The sequence below is a fragment of the Phyllobates terribilis genome, unplaced genomic scaffold, assembly GCF_046119375.1.
Source record: "Phyllobates terribilis strain yellow unplaced genomic scaffold, ASM4611937v1 Scaffold_11__3_contigs__length_659146591, whole genome shotgun sequence".
In the NCBI taxonomy this organism is placed as follows: domain Eukaryota; kingdom Metazoa; phylum Chordata; class Amphibia; order Anura; family Dendrobatidae; genus Phyllobates; species Phyllobates terribilis.
In genome coordinates this window covers 104,029,186-104,048,606 of record NW_027362771.1, presented here as the reverse complement: position 1 = coordinate 104,048,606, position 19,421 = coordinate 104,029,186, and the positions used below count along the sequence as shown (strand labels likewise).

The window sequence follows — 19,421 nt, the reverse complement described above, 5'->3', positions numbered from 1 at the left end:
AGTTTGCCTTGAGGGGACATTGTAGAGGCACTGTAGTTTGCCTTGAGGGGACATTGTAGGGGCACTATAGTTAGCCTTGAGGGTGCATTGTAGGGGCACTGTAGTTTGCCTTGAGGGGACATTGTAGGGGCACTATATTTAGTCTTGAGGGGGCATTGTAGGGGCACTGTAGTTTGCCTTGAGGGGACATTGTAGAGGCACTGTAGTTTGCCTTGAGGGGACATTGTAGGGGCACTATAGTTAGCCTTGAGGGTGCATTGTAGTTTGCCTTGAGGGGACATTGTAGGGGCAATGTAGTTAGCTTTGAAGGGACATTGTAAAGGCACTGTAGTTTGCCTTGAGGGGACATTGTAGGGGCACTGTAGTCAGTCCTGAGGGGACATCGTAGGGGGACTGTAGTTAGTTTTGAGGGGGTATTGTAGGGGCACTGTAGTTAACCTTGAGGGGGCACTATAGTTAGCCTTGAGGGGGAATTGTAGGGGCACTGTAGTTAGTCCTGAGGGGTATTGTAGAGGCACTATAGTTAGCCTTGTGGGTGCATTGTAGGGGCACAGTAGTTTGCCTTAAGGGGACATTGTAGGGGCACTGTAGTTAGTCCTGAGGTGGTATTGTAGGGGCACTGTAGTTAGTCCTGAGGTGGTATTGTAGGGGCACTATAGTTAGCATTGAGGAGGCATTGTAGGGGCACTATAGTTAGCATTGAGGGGGAATTGTAGGGGCACTGTAGTTAGTCCTGAGGGGTATTGTAGAGGCACTATAGTTAGCCTTGTGGGTGCATTGTAGGGGCACAGTAGTTTGCCTTAAGGGGACATTGTAGGGGCACTGTAGTTTGTCTTGAGGGGACATTGTAGGGGCACTGTAGTTAGTCCTGAGGTGGTATTGTAGGGGCACTATAGTTAGTCCTGAGGGGGTATTGTAGGGGCACTATAGTTAGCCTTGAGGAGGCATTGCAGGGGCACTATAGTTAGCATTAAGGGGGCATTGTAGGGGTACTGTAGTTAGTCCTGAGGGGGTATTGTAGGGGCACTATAGTTAGTCCTGAGGGGGTATTGTAGGGGCACTGTAGTTAGCCTTGAGGGGGCATTGTAGGGGCACTATAGTTTGCCTTAAGGGGACATTGTAGGGGCACTGTAGTTCACCTTGAGGGGGCATTGTAGGGGCACTGTAGTTAGTCCCGAGAGGACATTGTAGGGGCACTGTAGTTTGCCTTGAGGGGATATTGTAAGGGCACTGTAGTTAGTCCTGAGGGGGTATTGTAGGGGCACTGTAGATAGCCTTGAGGGGACACTGTAGTTATTCCTGAGGGGGCATTGTAGGGGGCACTATAGATAGCCTTGAGGGGGGATTGTAGGGGCACTATAGTTAGCCTTGAGGGGGCATTGTAGGGGCACTATAGTTAGTCCTGTAGGGGAATTATAGTTAGTCCCCTGAGGGGGCATTGTAGGGGCGCTCTAGATAGCCTTGAGGGGGCATTGTAGGGGCACTATAGTTAGCCTTGAGGGGGCACTGTAGTTTGCCTTAAGGGGAAATTGTAGGGGCACTGTAGTTTGCCTTGAGGAAACATTGTGGGGGCACTGTAGTTTGCCTTGAGGGAACATTGTAGGGGCACTGTAGTTTGCCTTGAGGGAGCATTGTAGGGGCACAATAGCTAGCCTTGAGGGGGCATTGTAGGGGCACTATAGTTAGTCCTGAGTGGGCATTGTAGGGACACTGTAGTTTGCCTTCAGGGGGCATTGTAGGGGCACTATAGTTAGTCCTGAGGGGGCATTGTAGGGACACTGTAGTTGGCCTTCAGGGGGTATTGTAGGGGCACTACAGTTAGTCCTGAGGGGGCATTGTAGGGGCACTGTAGTTTGCCTTCAGGAGGCATTGTAGGGGCACTACAGTTAGTCCCGAGGGGGCATTGTAGGGACACTGTAGTTTGCCTTCAGGGGGCATTGTAGGGGCACTATAGTTAGTCCTGAGGGGGCATTGTAGGGACACTGTAGTTTGCCTTCAGGTGGCATTGTAGGGGCACTACAGTTAGTCCTGAGGGGGTATTGTAGGGACACTGTAGTTTGCCTTCAGGAGGCATTGTAGGGGCACTACAGTTAGTCCTGAGGGGGCATTGTAGGGGCACTGTAGTTTGCCTTCAGGGGGCATTGTAGGGGCACTACAGTTAGTCCTGAGGGGGCATTGTAGGGGCACTGTAGTTTGTCTTCAGGGGGCATTGTAGGGGCACTACAGTTAGTCCTGAGGGGGCATTGTAGGGGCACTGTAGTTTGTCTTCAGGGGGCATTGTAGGGGCACTACAGTTAGTCCTGAGGGGGCATTGTAGGGACACTGTAGTTTGCCTTCAGGGGGCATTGTAGGGGCGCTATAGTTAGTCCTGAGGGGGTATTGTAGGGACACTGTAGTTTGCCTTCAGGGGGCATTGTAGGGACACTGTAGTTAGTCCCGAGGGGACATTGTAGCTCGCAACTACTTCAGCTATTGCCTGTAACAGTTTATCTATATAGACCCCTTTATTTCCTCTGCACACAATGACTGCCCGCAGTGACTATAGCTATTTTAGGTAGCTGCCTTGTACAGCCGGGGCAAGATGGCCGCTGCACGCCGGAACTCCATCCCAGGATGTCCACGAATGCTGTTCGTCATTTCCAGTGAATGGGAGTGACGGGTCAGAAGGCGGAGGGGAAGATGGCGGCGCCGGAGGAGCGGGAGTTGAGCCAGGAGCAGACCGAGAAGCTGCTGCAGTTTCAGGTAGACGGCTGTGGGCGAGGTCGGAGGCCGAGTGTGTGCAGGGCCACCATGTGTGGTGCTGGTCGGGGCAGTCCGCAATGGCGGCAGCGGCCTGGCCTGCTTTGTATGGGGTCTGGAGGGATGAGTTGTAAAATGCTAAAGGGGCATTGTGGCCGCGGATGGGGGCAGCTCCGCGGGCTCCCGGCCATGGTGACACGGGGGCGGCGTGGTGGCCGTGTCTGGTGCGCAGACCGTTGGGACGTTACTCTGTGACCCAGAGGCGGGCAGACCGGACCGGTGAGGAGGGTTCCCTGCCCCCATCATTAACCACAGCGACCCGGACACGAAGGTGATAACATATAGCCCTGGAGGAAAGATGGCTGCGTACATGTGGCTGCTCCGGGCATGGTAGTGACGGCTATGGCGCTGCCGTCCAGGTCGGGGAGAGCTGAGTAACCTTCCCCCAGGAGCGGTACTGCCAGCACACATGGAGGAGCCGGAGATCGGTAGCACCGCTGCTGCAGTTACTTGGGACCCCCGTTACTATGGGTATATCCCACCTATCTGCTCATGCAGCACTTGCTGTGGGGCACTAACACCCATCACTCATACAATAGCCCGTCAGTGACTTTCTGGATTACCAGATGTCTGAGTATAGGAATCCACAAGATCACCTGCGGTTACTTTGATCACCATATGTCTTTTGCAGCAGATCTGGCTTTTTATATAAAGTCCTAGACATGAGCTCTTTAATCACCATTTTACTGGGGACATTAGGGGTCTTTGCAGTACTGAAAAAAATAGATTCCAGTCCAGGAGTGGAAGTTACGCACCCCCATCTTATCCTTTCCCCCTCCTCTAGGTTTTCACCCCTACTCTGTGATCTCTACTTTAATCTAGGAGAGCTCTAACCCTGCTTTTAGGGAGATACCCTGTGTACCCTAACAGCATGTGTGATAGTGTTTGTAAATATGCTGCTTGTTAAGGGGTTAAAGACTGGAGCATAGCAGTATATTTAAAGGGAGTTTTCAGGCATATCAGACTGATACATCCGGCAGATCCAGTACTTAAGGACCACTCAGATGTTGTGTTCTATGCTGCCACCAGGATAGTGCAGCTCCACCATGTGTTGTTACCTGTAGCCCTCGGGGGTGAGCAAGTCCCGTATTGTGTTACTCATTACATGGAGAAACCATAAGCTGTCCGTATATCTGACCACAATGGGAAAATAATTAAAGGAGTTCTCTGGGTTGTGGTCCAGATCTTCACTTTGTCTTCAGGAGATGGAAACCTTGGTATATAGCCATCTGCTGAGTGTAAAGACTGGTAAGAGTATACAGGCAGTATTTTATTACTCTGGGCTTATTGCCAAGACCATGTGCAATACAGAACTGTACAGAGCACATATAGAAGCACAAGATACAGACAGATCCTGCCACAGATACAATAACATGGATATCCTTAAAGGGAATCTGTCAGTAGGATCAATCCTCCCAAGTCTTCTATATGGGCATGTAGGTCAAAGGAAGCTGAATAACATGATACCTTGATATCCGTGATCCGATGTCTTATTCCTGAGAAATCCACATTTTTCTTGTATGCAAATGAACTGTTAACATCTATGAGCTGGACACTGATCTGCATGAGAATCTGTCTCCATTAATGTTACCAGTGTGATATGTGATGGCCGCTCTCTGCTCTTCTGATATCACTGCAGAGCTGTGTGTGATTATACCTGACACATCTGCAGGTTCCTCTCAGCTTCCAGCTCACAGGCAGACAGGGTTACAATATTGTTATAATACAGCAGAGCTGTAAGCGCTTCAGCTGCTAAGGTATTTGTTAGATGGCAAAGTTCGGTTCTGCTGATTAAATATAAGAAAAATATGGTTTTCTTTGGAGTTAGACATTGGATCACAGATATCAGGGTATCCTTTTATTCAGCTATGATCTGCATGCCCATATTAGACGGTTTGATTCTACTGACAGATTCCCTTTTAAACTGGATGTGTAATTGTGAGAGTAGAATTATATGTAAGCCCGCACCTTCACTAGTCCCTATTAGGCTGTGAGCCCACGATGCGTTTTTTAAGCGTTTCCACAGCGGCAAAGACACTGCAGAAATGCTTAAACGCATGGTGGAAGGTCTGCCATGTTCCCCAATGATAATCTGCATGTGCTGTGCACATGCTACAGAAACTTCCGCTGTGGGTTATCATTGCGGAAAGAAACGCAGCACTACCAATTTTTTTGCGGAGGCGCTGCTTTTTCGCCGCCATTGACTTGCATTGAATCTCTTGGATTCTGTATCACTGCATCTGTACATGTGGAATCCAAGCGTTTCAATGTGCGGATGGTACCCGGGTGTGGAGGACAGGAGAACTTGTAAAAAAATAAAAAATAAAATAAAATACAAAATAAATATTATATTTACCTTCTGATGGCCCCCGGTCTCCTTGTCTTCCCTTGCCGGCAGCTCACGGTGGACTGAAGGACCTGCGCTGATGTCATTTAGTCATGTGACGGCAGGTCGTTCAGTGTAGTGTACCGCGAGCTGCCGGCAAGACAGGACAGAGCGAAGCAAGACTGCGGAGGAAATCAGAGGGTAAGTATAGATTTATTTTTTTATTTTTTACCATTCTTTAAGGTCACACTATATAAATCCATGCCGGTTGCATGGATTTATATAGTGTGACCAAGTTGTCAAGCACTTTCCAAGTGATGCTAAAATCGCTTGGAAAGCGCTTGTCAACCCGCATGCGGAAATGCATGTGAAGAACGCTTCATTTCCGCATGTCCCTGGCAGGAAAAACGCATGTACAATCCGCATGTGTTTTTTTTCTGCCAGGGAGATGCAGAAACGCTCAGGAAAAAATCCTGAGCATTTCTGCATCGTGGGCACATAGCCTTAAAGAGTTTGTCCACTACTTCAGCATTGATGACCAATAGGATAGGTTATCAATGTCTGATCGATTGGCGTCCGGCACCCCTGCTGATCAGCTGTTGTGTCAGCGGCTATTGATTTGAACAGTCTGAGGTGGATATGCAGGACCCTGCCTCGGCCATTATCAGAAGACGGCCAGCTCCGCAGGTATTACCGGCTGTGGCCGCTGAAACCAATAACAGCTGATCAGCGGGGGTGTTGGGTGTCAGGCATCAGTGTTAAAGTAGTGGACAACCTCTTTAACTACTTTGGTGGCCGCTCTTCACCCTGCTCCATTAGGGCAGGTTTTCATTGTAGACCATAGTTTACACCTCAGAGATCCTGAAATGATATCTTATCAGAGGGTGTTGCTCCCACCCCCATGCTTTAAACTGCAGCTGTGTTTGCACAGCCTGATGTGTACATGAACAAGAGCATGTGTGGGGGAGCTCATTTTTGTTACGGCACCTAAAGACCAGTGCAATCAAGAAGATTATCTGGTGACTGACAAAATCCTGAGAGGAGGTATCCTGGAGAAAGGTTAAACATTGTATGCTAAGTGATCCCAATGTGTACCCCCCACTGCCCTCCTAAAAGTGAGTGGCAAAGCCTGAGCTTCCCCCACCTCGGCAGTGCTTGCATTGCTCTAGTGTTACGAGTGTGGTACAAGGCTTTGCTCACACGCAGCTTTTTTTTTCTGTAAATAAAACTTGCTCTCTTGGCAGTAAAAACGCTGCTTTAAAAACACCCGTTTTGTGGCGTTTTTTGACCCATATTTTTTGCATGTGGATTACATGTGTTTTGTCTCCAGTATGTTTAATAATAAAGTAAGTTTTATTCACCAAACAAACGTTTGTTGCATTTGTGCAGTGCTTTTTTTTCTCATTGCTTTCTATGGGTGAAAAACACTGAAAGAATTGACATACTTCATATGTCAAAAAAGCTGCATTTCTCAACTTCAGTCAGGAGTATAAAAACTAAAGCCTGTGCGTGAGATTTCTGAAATCCCTTAGCATTTGCCGGTGCTGTAAAAACAGCTTTTAATGTGCATAAAAAAATGGCAGGAAAAAAACTGCGTGTGAACATATCCCAAGGCAGCCGAAGTGTGCAAGCCAGGACATAACTGATGTGCGGCAGTGTCAGGAGTCAGACCCATATTATATACTTTTTATTGATGGATTATCAGATGTGTCATCATTATTACCATTCTGGAAAGCTTTAAGGGATATTCCGACTTCCAAGGTTCTATCCCAATATGTAGTAGGTGTAATATTAGCCAATACCTCCAATGAGAAATGTTTTATAGTTCTTAAGATTCGTTATGCCTCTTACCTCATGTGCAGGGCATTGCAGTAGCTTAGGTCTCCATGGTTACGACCACTGATATAGTGAGACAGCTCTTAGTGGTTGTAACCATGGATACCTAAGCTACAGGAATGCCCTGCACATGAGATAAGAGGCATGGCGAATCAGAAGAACTATATTACATTTCTAATTGGATGTGTTTGCTAATATTATTATTATTATTATTATTACACCTATTACATTTTTTGGGATAGGATCTTGGTGATGGATTACCCCTTTTGCTCCTTTTGGTCATTTTTCAGTTGTCTAAATTCTGGACACCGTTAAAGAGGTTGTATAGATCAGTGAAGGTCTGACCTCTGGGACCCACGACAATCAGCAGAATGAGGCCTTTATATCCCTGATACAAAATATAGCGGCAGTGTGCATGTTCGACCTTCGCTCCATTCATTCTCTATGGGTTTGTTGAGCGTGGTGTTCTGCTTTTTCCAGCAGCCCCACGGTCGAACATGCACATTGCAGCTATAGTTTGTAATTGCAGTAAGTGTCCCTTAAGGTATATAAAAAAAAAATCCCCATTTTGTCTATCTGCCGGTCCCAGCAGTCGGACACCCACTGGTTTAGTCCACAGATAACTTGCTTTCACTGGACAACCCCTTTTTAAAGCCAATTTTTACAATGATCTTATTTTCAGACTATCGAAGCTATACATTTCTCCTATATTTCCCTTTGTGCAGGACTTGACAGGAATAGAATCAATGGACCAATGCCGCCAAACCCTGCAACAGCACAACTGGAATATAGAGGTACACATGCTTTACCTGGGTGGTAATGGCAGCTAATGCTACGCCTGTGGCCTTGTTTTACCTTCCAGTTTATCTTTCCTTATGGTGTGGTTCCTATCTATTTAGGCTGCTGTTCAGGACAGACTGAATGAGCAGGAAGGAGTCCCCAGTGTCTTTAACACCACCCCCAGCCGGCCACTGCAAGTGAACACTGCAGACCACAGAGTGTACAGTTACGTGGTGTCCAGGCCACAGCCCAGGGTGAGTAACCTACATTTTCTTACTGTTTTGAGCAGGTTTATCTACTCGTGTGTGACCATATAACGCTGTAATTTCTTGTTCAGGGGCTTCTAGGATGGGGTTACTACCTGATCATGCTTCCATTCCGCATCACATACTATACGCTGCTTGATATATTTAGGTAAGTGATTGGCATTCTCGTTGCTTAACCTTTTGGAGTTGGGAACCTTTGCACAAAGCTCTGTTTTCTTTTTTTTTTTTTTTTTAGGTTTGCTCTCCGTTTCATTCGACCAGACCCACGCAGCAGAGTCACCGATCCAGTTGGTGACATAGTCTCCTTTATACAGATATTTGAAGAAAAATATGGCAGAACACACCCAGTGTTTTACCAGGGGACCTATAGCCAGGTAACGTGCATATTGTAATGCACATGGTCATTATAAGTCTCTAGTGTATCTCGAGTTATAGGATATCTGACCTGTTGAGACCTACTCTGAGCACCTGCATAGCTCCTTCACACTTTGGTTCTAGCTATATGAGGAGGACCAAGTGCTGTAGTCCATGTCAGAGACACATCTCAGTGGTATATGTTAACATTATGCAGATTATACTAGTCCACAGCCTAAATCTACACAGAGCCTCCATCACATATTTTACAAAAAATAAAGTTGCATTTTTCCATCAAAGTGACAGACACCCCAAGTAACTCCACTCTAATAGCAAGTGTGATCTATTGGACACCATTTCCATCTTGTAATGGTGTGGTTTCTTGTATAGGACAGTCTTAGGATGCAGTCAGACGGCTGTATAAATCAGACTGCAATGCATGGACTGTCCTGACCCGAGCGTGAGCGCTTCATGTCCAGTGTGTGCATTGTGGTCTGATCTGACTGCACTTTTAGGGGAAGCCTCATTTTTGACCATTATTTGCAGTCCTACTTTGCTGTATGTCTTTTTTTATTGAAAGGAGAGAAGCCGTTTCCTGAACGTGGCCTTTTTCAGAAGAGAAGCACATCCGGCTTGCTTGTTTTCTTGCAGTTTTATGTGGACGCCTCATTATTTTGTGCACTAGAAATAACACCGCTTCCAGACTCCTGTGCTATTTATTATGTAGCTTCACCGGGTGTGAATCCATTGATAGACTGGTCTCCATTTAATTGCTGCATATTTTCCTTCTTGCAGGCACTTAATGATGCTAAACAGGAGCTGCGCTTCTTATTAGTATATCTGCATGGGGAAGATCACCAGGATTCTGATGAATTTTGCAGGCGAGTGCAATACTCTATTTCATACATCCATTGTCTCTGGACATTTTGGTCTCATAGTTGGTGTTTTTCTCCCATAGGAACACTCTCTGTACATCAGAAGTCACTCAGTTTGTCAATAGTAGAATGCTGTTATGGGCTTGCTCCACCAACAAGCCGGAGGGGTTCAGAGGTGAGTTTCATGCTTTATGTAAATGGGGGGATGTAACATAACCTGTATTGTAATACTAAGAAGCACCCTGTTTTGCTGTGTACTCAGTTTCACAGGCTTTACGTGAGAACACGTACCCATTCCTTGCCATGATAATGCTGAAGGATCGCCGGATGACTGTTGTTGGTAGACTGGAAGGGTTAATTCAGCCACAGGACTTAATAAATCAACTGACATTCATAATGGAGGCCAACCAGACTTATTTGGTGTCTGAGAGACTGGAACGGTGAGTTACCGATAGGACAGGCATGTGCTGATGTCAAAGGCATCAGAATAAATATTGTAATTGGTTATGATTTAAGCCAATTTAATGTAAAATATTTTCTTTGTTTTCTCATTAATGTAGCAGCATTTGAAGGGTTAAGCCCATCTCTGCCTTCCAAGGCCAAGACTGGAATAACTGGTAATGGGTATCAGCCACCAAAGTTGGGGTTAAAATTAAAAGCCAAGGGCAGTTGTGCTGCATAACTACTATAGAAATGAATGGGTAGGAGGGGGTACAGAAACGGTGTAGCAAAGCGAGCTACTGTGTTGGTGTAACTGCTTACTTTGCTACGCTGTCTCCACAGCATTGACTGGTCTGTAACAGCTTCTGGTGTCTTGGACTTAGAAGCAGTCTATGAAAGGCAGAGATGGGAATAACCCTTTAATGAACCATGTCTTGTACATATTAAGGCACAGTCCAGCTAATACAAATGTAAAATAAAACACATTAGATATACTTATGTTTGAAGGATGAACAAAAAGAAAAGTGTCAGTGTGGCAACAGAACGTTTGTGTTTTTTTTTCTGATGTGGGAGAAGTCTTTCACTAAATTAAGCCTTGTGCTTATGTATAGCTTGGACCTTTGTGTCATTTTCAGGGAGGAGAGGAACCAGACCCAGGTGCTGAGACAACAGCAGGACGAGGCTTATCTGGCATCTCTGCGAGCTGACCAAGAGAAGGAACGCAAGAGAAGAGAGAAACAGGAGCAGAAGAGACGAGAGGAGGAGGAAGCGCAACTTCGACTTCAGGCAGAGGAAAGAAAGAAAAGGGTAAGAGTCAACTTACAGACAAAATAACCATATCTGTTATTAGACCGGCACACTTTTTAAGTCACTGGTCTCTACTGACTATTCAGACAATGCACTCTGTTGTCTGCTTATTACTGCAGACCTAAGCCGACAACAGGGCTCACACTGTGATTGTGCTCACCGTGCAGCGTGCAAGGTCATCAGATTTCTCCGAGTTGTCTCTTGTGCATTGGACTAGTGACTTGTACTTGATGAACTATCTGCATGTCCCAGCGTCTACCTGCTAGAACTGTAAATGGTTCTGTACCGTCTGTGATCGGGCCTTTGACACGCTTAGTAACTTTCCAGAGGAAATCTGGTCCAATCTCTGAAATGAGTGTCACTGATGGCGTTTTGTTTCAGGGAGGGGGGTGACGGTGAATGCAGCCTCTGCCCCCTAATAGCCCTTTATTTCAGTATCCCAGCATGCATTGGGAGCTATCAGATGAAGCGTTTTCAACAGGAAGTAGGAAAAAACTACAATAGCAGTTAGATAGTGTAGTTAGGGAACAGTAGGGATTTTTTTAAAGCAAGCATATTAGAAAATAGCTTAATTATGGCATCAAATAGATAAAGATTTAGCATGAAATTGCCTTTGGACCTTTTTAAGGCCTGCATATAAAGGGTTCAGTATACAACCCCAAGCTGATCTGCCGCTGTGACATCTCGCATTACAAACTCCAAATGTACCTTCTTTAACAGAACCTTCAAGAAGAGAAGGAACGCAGGTCTGAGGGTTTGCCTGCAGAACCCATGTCGGACCATCCTGACAGCCTGAAAATAATTTTCAAGATGCCAAATGACACCAGAGTGGAGCGAAGGTTCCTCTTCACACAGTCCCTTTCAGTAAGTTCCCATGTCTAATAAGACTTTGCTACATAACCACAAATAATACCAGTTATCTGAGATTACAATTGATGAAAAAACACAATTGTTATTTCTTAAGAGCTCATATTTCCTTTTTTTTTTAGGTTATTCATGATTTTCTCTTCTCTTTGAAAGAGGCTCCAGAACATTTCCAGATAGTGGCGAATTTTCCCCGGAGGGTGTTGCCATGCCTTCCCACTGAGGAAGTCCCAGTGCCTCCAACCCTCCAAGAGGCTGGACTTAGCCGATCACAGCTCCTCTTTGTACAGGATCTCACGGACGAATGATAAAAATCTATTTTTATTTCCCCTAAGGTTTTTTTGGGAAAGAAAATGGAAAAAATAGTAAAATACATAAAAATGCAGGTAGGGGAGAATGAGAGACACCAATGTTCATTAAAACATTAGTTTTTGGTTTTAAATAACTGCTGCTACTGACTTTGGATCTCGGCATTTTTGCCCAGGTAAGGGTGGGAAGGTAGCATGTAGCAGTGAATTGTTATTCCCCATTGGAAGGGGACGAAGGCCGGGTAACTGGGAACCTAAGATGGCAGGCAGATGTTAAAGCGTTCGGTTTGGCGTTTTCACAAGTTACAAACTGTTCCACTTGCAGGAGAGGTCTGCTGAGCATGGCCTTGCATTCTTCTCCACTATGGCAAAAAAAGAACCATCTCTACAGAGTTGACAACCACACCAATTCTTCTGATGGATTTTGTGGTGTTATTTTGTTTGAGGAACAAGAGGAAAGTTAATTTCCTCATTGTATAAAGATTTTTTTTTTTTAATTTTACCCTTTCTTCCCTCATTGTTTTCTAAAAAAGACCAAAGGAGAGAGATCGGCAGCTGTCTCTGACACAAGGATTTTCAGTGAATCCAATATTTGAATAGTATGTGCAAGGGATTTGGCTTTGAGTTTGGGGGGTGGGGTCATGGTACTTGCCAATCCCCTGTAGTGTAACAAAGGCAATATATAGCGACTGGTTTCCCTGCTTAGATGCCTTCTTGTCACTAGCATACTGTATGTTCCAACTGGTCTATATTCCAGATTATAATTTATTCCAGTTATAAATTAAAAACATTTTAGAGTTTGTGTGTTAACTGTTTATGTTGAATACCACTGAGGACAGTGACAAGCAGTTCATGTGATCCTTATCGCTTAGCATGTTCCAGCTCATTAAAGGGGATCTGTTTGTGGTTTATTTTTTAATTTAGTTTCTTCCTTAATTTGACCAGTTCTCGCCCATGATAACACTATGGCCATGCTTCGGTGAGGCCCTTATTCCTCACAAGTCCTGCTTTTCCTGCAGACATTTTGGACAAATTAGAGTGTCTGCATTAACAATGAGCAGCGAAATGCTGTAGAAAGTAGCAAAATTTGCTTTTTTCAAAGGAAAAAAAAAATGCAGATGTAATCAGCCCATGATGGGTTTGAGATGAGTAATTCAGTTCATGCTGCCCTAGTCCTCTGTGCCTGGAATCCTGGCCACCTCTTGCCACTTACTAGGGCCTGCGGTGTCACACTGAGACCTAGTAAGTGTCAGAGGTAAACATGATGCCGGGTGCAGAAATGAGGACCGGACCAGGGCAGTATCTAATTGCTAATCTCTAGTAGTGATTGTTTCCACTTTCCTGAATTTCGTATGTAATGTACATTATCACTTCACATGCTTCCTACTGACCTCTACTAGACTGCTATTCCAGTGATTTGATGATATATACCAAATACTATAGGCTAGTGCTGCTTGATGTTATAGCAAGCACATGCTTAACCTGGGGAAGAGGGGGAACTCTTCAAAATGGCGTAATTCAGGTAAGTGAAACTTTCTGGCCCCTGTTCTGCTGCATTGGTGTAGGTTAGAGCTTTCAGCATTTCCTCAGTCTTACAAGCGGTATCTGTGTTACACTAATTGTGAAATCTAACCCTATAATGCATTTTTGCACGCAGTGTACAGTTAGGGGGTTTGTGCAACAGACCTGGAGACACTCCTACAAATGCACAGAATTTTACATAATTGACAGAGCATCCTATGTAAAGCTGTCCCATTCATCTGAGCTTAAAGGGAACCTGTCATGTCCTGTCCACTATGTAAACTGCCCTCATAGCATTGTTAGTGAGGCAATGTGCGTCACTAACGCGCTTTTTTCATTTAAATTGGCGCTAATATAATGAGTATACAGCACTTTATATAGTTATATCATGCCTGCTCGTTCAGTCATAGGGGTGTGATCCTGGTATTCAGTCATGGGTGGCGACGCCCACGTATTTGAATTTTGCTCCCGGCGAGTGCTGAAGTTATGGGACGCTTGCCCAGTATGATACGGCCAGCAGTAAAGCTTGTATCTCTGGGAGCCGCGCATGCGCTGTGACGAGTTGCTCCCCGCGCCTGTGCAGTGAAGTTCCCAGCTTCACAGTGTGCGGCCGGAGCCTCGTGTCAGAGCGCATGCGCGGCTCCCAGAGATACAAGCTTTACTGCCGGCCATATGGGACTCTTGCGCAGTACGATAACTTCAGCGCTCACTGGGAGCAAAATTCAAATACGTGGGCGGTGCCAGCCCCTGACTGGCCCCACCCATGACTGAATGTGAGGATCACACCCCTATGAATGAACGAGCCGGTATGATTATAAGTATATAAAATGTTATTATATTTGCACCAATTTTAAGGAAAAAAGTGTGTCGGTGTTGCACATTGCATCACTAACAACGCAATGGGGGCAGTTTATGTAGTAGCTAGGACATGACAGGTTCCCTTTAAGCTTGGCATACAGCTGGGATTTCAGGTATCCTTTTTCTGAATGATTCCTCATTCAGTCATTCTGCAAATTTTGTCTTGTACAATGATCTGTGGAAATTCATGATCAGGGAACAGATCATTGCAGACAGTCGACCTTTCATTGCGAGGATGCCGATTTGTCCGTTCAACCCTAAAAGTCCAATGCTGCAGGTTAACCTCCAGGGAAAGGTCTGCTAGCAGGCATGATCTGGCGCACTCAATGGCTGTCAGAAAATTCCTAGTATATGACCAATGTAACAGTATAAGTATGCTGAGTATTTTTTATTGACTTTTTGGACCAGAAGCTCTGCACATCCTCAAAAATGTAGTTTCTGCTCTAAAAACACAGCAAAAAAGACTAATCACACACCCTTACATTCACCTCTGAATCTGGGACAAAGTCTCAGAATAAAGTCAGTAAATAGCATTGAGAGATTCTATTGTTAAAATATAACTTTTAATAGTAATGTTTTAAAATGGGGGATATACCCACAATAATAGCAAAAATATTCCACACATTAAAACGATTATCAAAGACGTCTCAAGATGAATGTTCATGAGTTCCTCTGCCTCCTGGATTTCGGCTTTTACCAGGCGCAGTGTGCTCTTGAAGGTTGACCGTACAGAGCAGTTGCGTCGTTGGTGTAAATGTGTCAAATACTGCGGCCCGGACAGCGTCAGAGTGCTGCTTGCTCCTTCCCTGGGTCATTGACCACTCTGGGACTCCAGGGTAACTATGAAATTAAATATCCTGTTCTTGAGGGTGGAAAAAAAATAAAATATATATTTTTTTTAATAATGGGTAAAATCACTTGTTTTTATAAGCACTTTGCAATTTTACCCATTAACAATATGAATAGCTATTTTAGCTGTTCTGCTGGGTATTATTTTTCCCACATTACATTTCTGATCATCTGAACCAACATAACCTCTCTGCCAGGATTTATTTTAACCACGACTGTGCAGACTGGACTCATTATTTGTAGTAGAAGTCCATGGCAGAAATGTTATTTTGTCCATTCAAATATGGCTAATGATCTCAAAATGCTCAATGTGACTTCTCTATAGTCTGTTTACAAAATACTAATGTGGTGGTATATGAGATCTACCCATATTGCTCACTATGTCCCTGCCTACTCTTTAGAAGCTGCCTGGACCTGGGTGACATGGTCTGACGAGATTTAGGCCCAGTATCTGATATTCTACAAACTCTTTCATGTCCTATGAGGCTGTGATTACTGGGTCACTCTTGGTGCACTTGTCCACGATCAGGAATAGCAGCGTTTTGGACACAGCGTATTTTCCAAAATTCTGCTTTCTAATCATGTACTTAAATCCGCACGTGTTTAGGGAACAGACTATTGCACATTTATGGAGGAAACAATGTGTTCTCCTACAGGAGGTCGAAAATTGATGGATTTACAATAAATGAAAAATTGTCCAGCATTGTATTAGATAAACATGACAAATTTGCTAACACCTGGGTACCATTTTATTTATTCATTTTACTCACTTATAAATTCCATAGCGCTTTACAGAAATTATCATCGGCACTGCCCCATTGGGGATCACAATCTAAGTTCCCTCCTTATCATTATGTCTTGGGGTGTGAGAGGAAACCCGTGGAGAACATACAAACTCCTTGCAGATGTTGTCCTTGGTGGGATTTGAACCCAGGACCTCAGCGCTGCAGTGCTAACCACAGATCGAATATGCTTATCCTCCTTCACTTACCTTTCACCTTGCCCTGACATTTATTTATTTTTCTCCTTCAAATATATACTTTTAAATTACGCTTGCTGATCTGAACCCAACCCTCTATTGCATCTTATTCTATCTGCTTCCACCCTCATGCACACGGAGACTTTTCAAATACTTGACTATGCCCCATTTTGGCTTAGTCATATTGACTAAAAATGAGAACAAGTCTCACCCAACTGTAAGTCTTAATAATTCGGGTTATTGGATCCCACTGCCTGTCCATATTGCATTGCTTTGAACCATTCCTATGAAGGAAATTTCTTAACGCATCAAAGTAGTTAATGGCAATCTGAGAGCACCATGATGTAGAGGCAGAGACCCTGAGCCCAGCATGTGCCCACTTAGTGGGCAGTCTTGCTGTTTCAATACAATCTGTTTTATCAGCCGGAGATAAACTGGACTTGTGCATCAGGCCTCAGCCATTGATTAGCAGCTTTCTGTCAGTATACAATGTACACAGAAAGCTGCTAATTAGTGGTGTGGGTGGGGTTATACACAGACCTCAACATTCTCAGCTCTGTTAGATCTGCAGCATAGAATCAGTTTTCTATCACAACTGCTGCACATTGTGCTACATTGCTGGAATCAGGGTCTCTGTCCCTACATCATGCTGCTGATAGATTTCCATAAAATTGGTTAACCACTACTTATTTTACTGATCCTTAGGATAGGCCATCAATATCTCCCTGGCTGCATTCAATTGCAGTGACCTTTTCTGAGTATACTCGCTCTGCATTGGGCCCGGCTGTCAGTCAGGGCTGGGGTTACAGCTGTCGTTCCGTATACTCAGAGCGGAAAACTGAACCCGTGCCGGCGCCATCCCCGTCACTGAAACCGGAATGCTGCTGGGGGAATAAAGTTTGTTTTCTCCCCACAGAGTTCAGGTAAGTGCAGGCTAATAGTTTTTTTCCTGGTGACAGATTCCCTTTAATGACTTGTACATGTAAAATTGGGTAATTTGTGCACAGCCAGGTTTTGATGCCACAGGTAACATTTTCGTGACTATATTTCAGATTTAGAAAACCAAGCTGGATAGTCAAATAATATATGGAGATGGGTTTACCAAAGGCTTCATAAATTGTTCCAACCAGCCTGTGGTCAATGTGTACTGTATGGCCTCATGGAGACATCAGTGAAAACACTGACCAATTTTTGTTTTTGGTCACTTTATACTATACTATGATTTTCGCGTATGAAAAAAAATTTGCAAAGCTTCTCCTGCTCAGACTTCACACGGATGACAATGTTTTTTTTTCCACAGGCCCATAGACGAGTACAGGTAATTTTGATCCATGTGGTTTTTTTTTGCAGACACTTTTCCCCAAAAAAAACAAAAAACAACCCACGGTCATGTGGACAACTACAGAGATTATAATGGGTATGTGTTTTAACCATGAAAAGCTTGGATAGAACATGTTTGTCAAAAATAGACATTTCTATGAGACCCAAGTAGAAGATGGTGCCTTATTATGGTTTGGAAGTTAGCTTTAGGCAGATCCGTCAACAAACTATATGGCCTGCTTGACCTCCTATTGGCCAAAACGGCATTAAAATAAAAAAGTGTTCCATGTAACTACTTTAAGCAGATGGAGACTATACTCATCACTCGGCCCCACTAACAGTAGTTGGTCAGAATTCAGTCCGTTTTTGTTTTTTTCAGGAGTGGGAGCCAAAACCAGGTGAGGAACAATCAGAGAAAAGGTCTAATAGAAACAAGTCACCAATTCTGCATTTATCACCCACTCCTGGTTTTGGCTCCCACTCCTGAGAAAAATACTGACCAAATACTGATAGTGGGGCCGTGGCCTATTGAATTCACACGCCAACCTGTGATTCACTATTGCCTGCTGTGTTTCTGCATACACAGGAGCCCATCTAAAATTTACTTGCCTGGAATTTTCATTTCCTGGAGTATGTAGGGTTAATAATGGGTTAATACTCTATCCCAAGCTGAAACAAGATGGGTTAAAGAGCAATAAACACATGGATCACCTAAGTAGACACTCCCCTATCTTCTACAATAAAGAGAGTAAGGAGACCCCATACCATGTAAGTTCTTGCAGCAATAGTATAATTTAATAAGAAGAGGGAAGTTTTTGCTGCATACGGACTCCAGGAAATGAAAATTTCAGTTAAGTGCATTTTAGTCTTTCCTAGATGTCTTACTGCAGCAAACAATGGGATTTGACTAGCAATAGGCAATCATCAAATTTCTAGGGTTGGGCACAGTACCCCGCTGCACGTTCTAGCGCTCTTTTGACGAAGACTGAACCATCTGGTACAGAGATTTATAGGTAGTAATGCTTCACAGCATGGATACTGATGACCAGTTAGCTGCCCTTTAGATATGTTCCCGTGGCAGAAGCGCCAGCTCAGCCCAGAATGCAGAGGAATGAGCTCTGATAAGAAGCTGTGGATCTTGATGATTCAGCAGGTAAGTATCAGATTAGATTAGATTCCTGATCCACCTGGCTAAAGTGATTTTGCTACATTTCCGTCCCAGGTTTGACCCTTTAAATTGAAGGAACAGATTCTGATCTTTACTAAAAGGCTGTTTTCTGAAAATAAAGAAAAATTCTTTTAACAGCAAGCATGAGAACATTCAGTTCTTTGTTCAGTGGATTAGAATACAGGACTGGTAAGAGAAGCTCCTGGATGATATTGAAGGAAGAATCTACTTTTGGAACAAACCCCAGCATGAGTCTTAGAGCCACGTGATCAGAAAATACACTGCTCAAAAAAATAAAGGGAACACTAAAATAACACATCCTAGATCTGAATGAATGAACTATTCTCATTGAATACTTTGTTCTGTACAAAGTTGAATGTGCTGACAAGAAAATCACACAAAAATCATCAATGGAAATCAAATTTATTAACCAATGGAGGCCTGGATTTGGAGTCACCCCCAAAATTAAAGTGGAAAAACACACTACAGGCTGATCCAACTTTGATGCAATGTCCTTAAAAAAAGACAAAATGAGGCTCAGTATTGTGTGTGGCCTCCACGTGCCTGTATGACCTCCCTACAACGCCTGGGCATGCTCCTGATGAGGTTGTGGATGGTCTCCTGTGGGATCTCCTCCCAGACCTGGACTAAAGCATCCGCCAACTCCTGGGCAGTCTGTGGTGCAACGTGACGTTGGTGGATGGAGCGAGACATGATGTCCCAGATGTGCTCAATCGGATTCAGGTCTGGGGAATGGGCGGGCCAGTCCATAGCTTCAATGCCTTCATCTTGCAGGAACTGCTGACACACTCCAGCCACATGAGGTCTGGCATTGTCCTGCATTAGGAGGAACCCAGGGCCAACCGCACCAGCATATGCTCTCACAAGGGGTCTGAGCATCTCATCTCAGTACCTAATGGCAGTCAGGCTACCTCTGGCGAGCACATGGAGGGCTCTGCAGCCCTCCAAAGAAATGCCACCCCACACCATTACTGACCCACTGCCAAACCGGTCATGCTGAAGGATGTTGCAGGCAGCAGATCGCTCTCCACGGCGTCTCCAGACTCTGT

At 44.5% G+C, this 19,421-nt stretch overlaps 1 protein-coding gene across 1 annotated transcript; it reads left to right on the top strand.

The window, feature by feature from the left end:
• Nucleotides 1-2,586: 2,586 nt before the first annotated feature.
• On the top strand, nucleotides 2,587-12,195 carry FAF2 (Fas associated factor family member 2). The gene is made up of 11 exons (XM_073651387.1): nucleotides 2,587-2,742; nucleotides 7,687-7,755; nucleotides 7,861-7,995; nucleotides 8,079-8,155; nucleotides 8,243-8,381; nucleotides 9,157-9,242; nucleotides 9,320-9,411; nucleotides 9,499-9,676; nucleotides 10,313-10,484; nucleotides 11,205-11,348; nucleotides 11,474-12,195. The coding sequence occupies exons 1-11, from the start codon at nucleotides 2,647-2,649 to the stop codon at nucleotides 11,654-11,656; spliced, it is 1,371 nt and encodes a 456-aa protein (XP_073507488.1). The 5' UTR covers nucleotides 2,587-2,646; the 3' UTR covers nucleotides 11,657-12,195.
• Nucleotides 12,196-19,421: the final 7,226 nt, after the last annotated feature.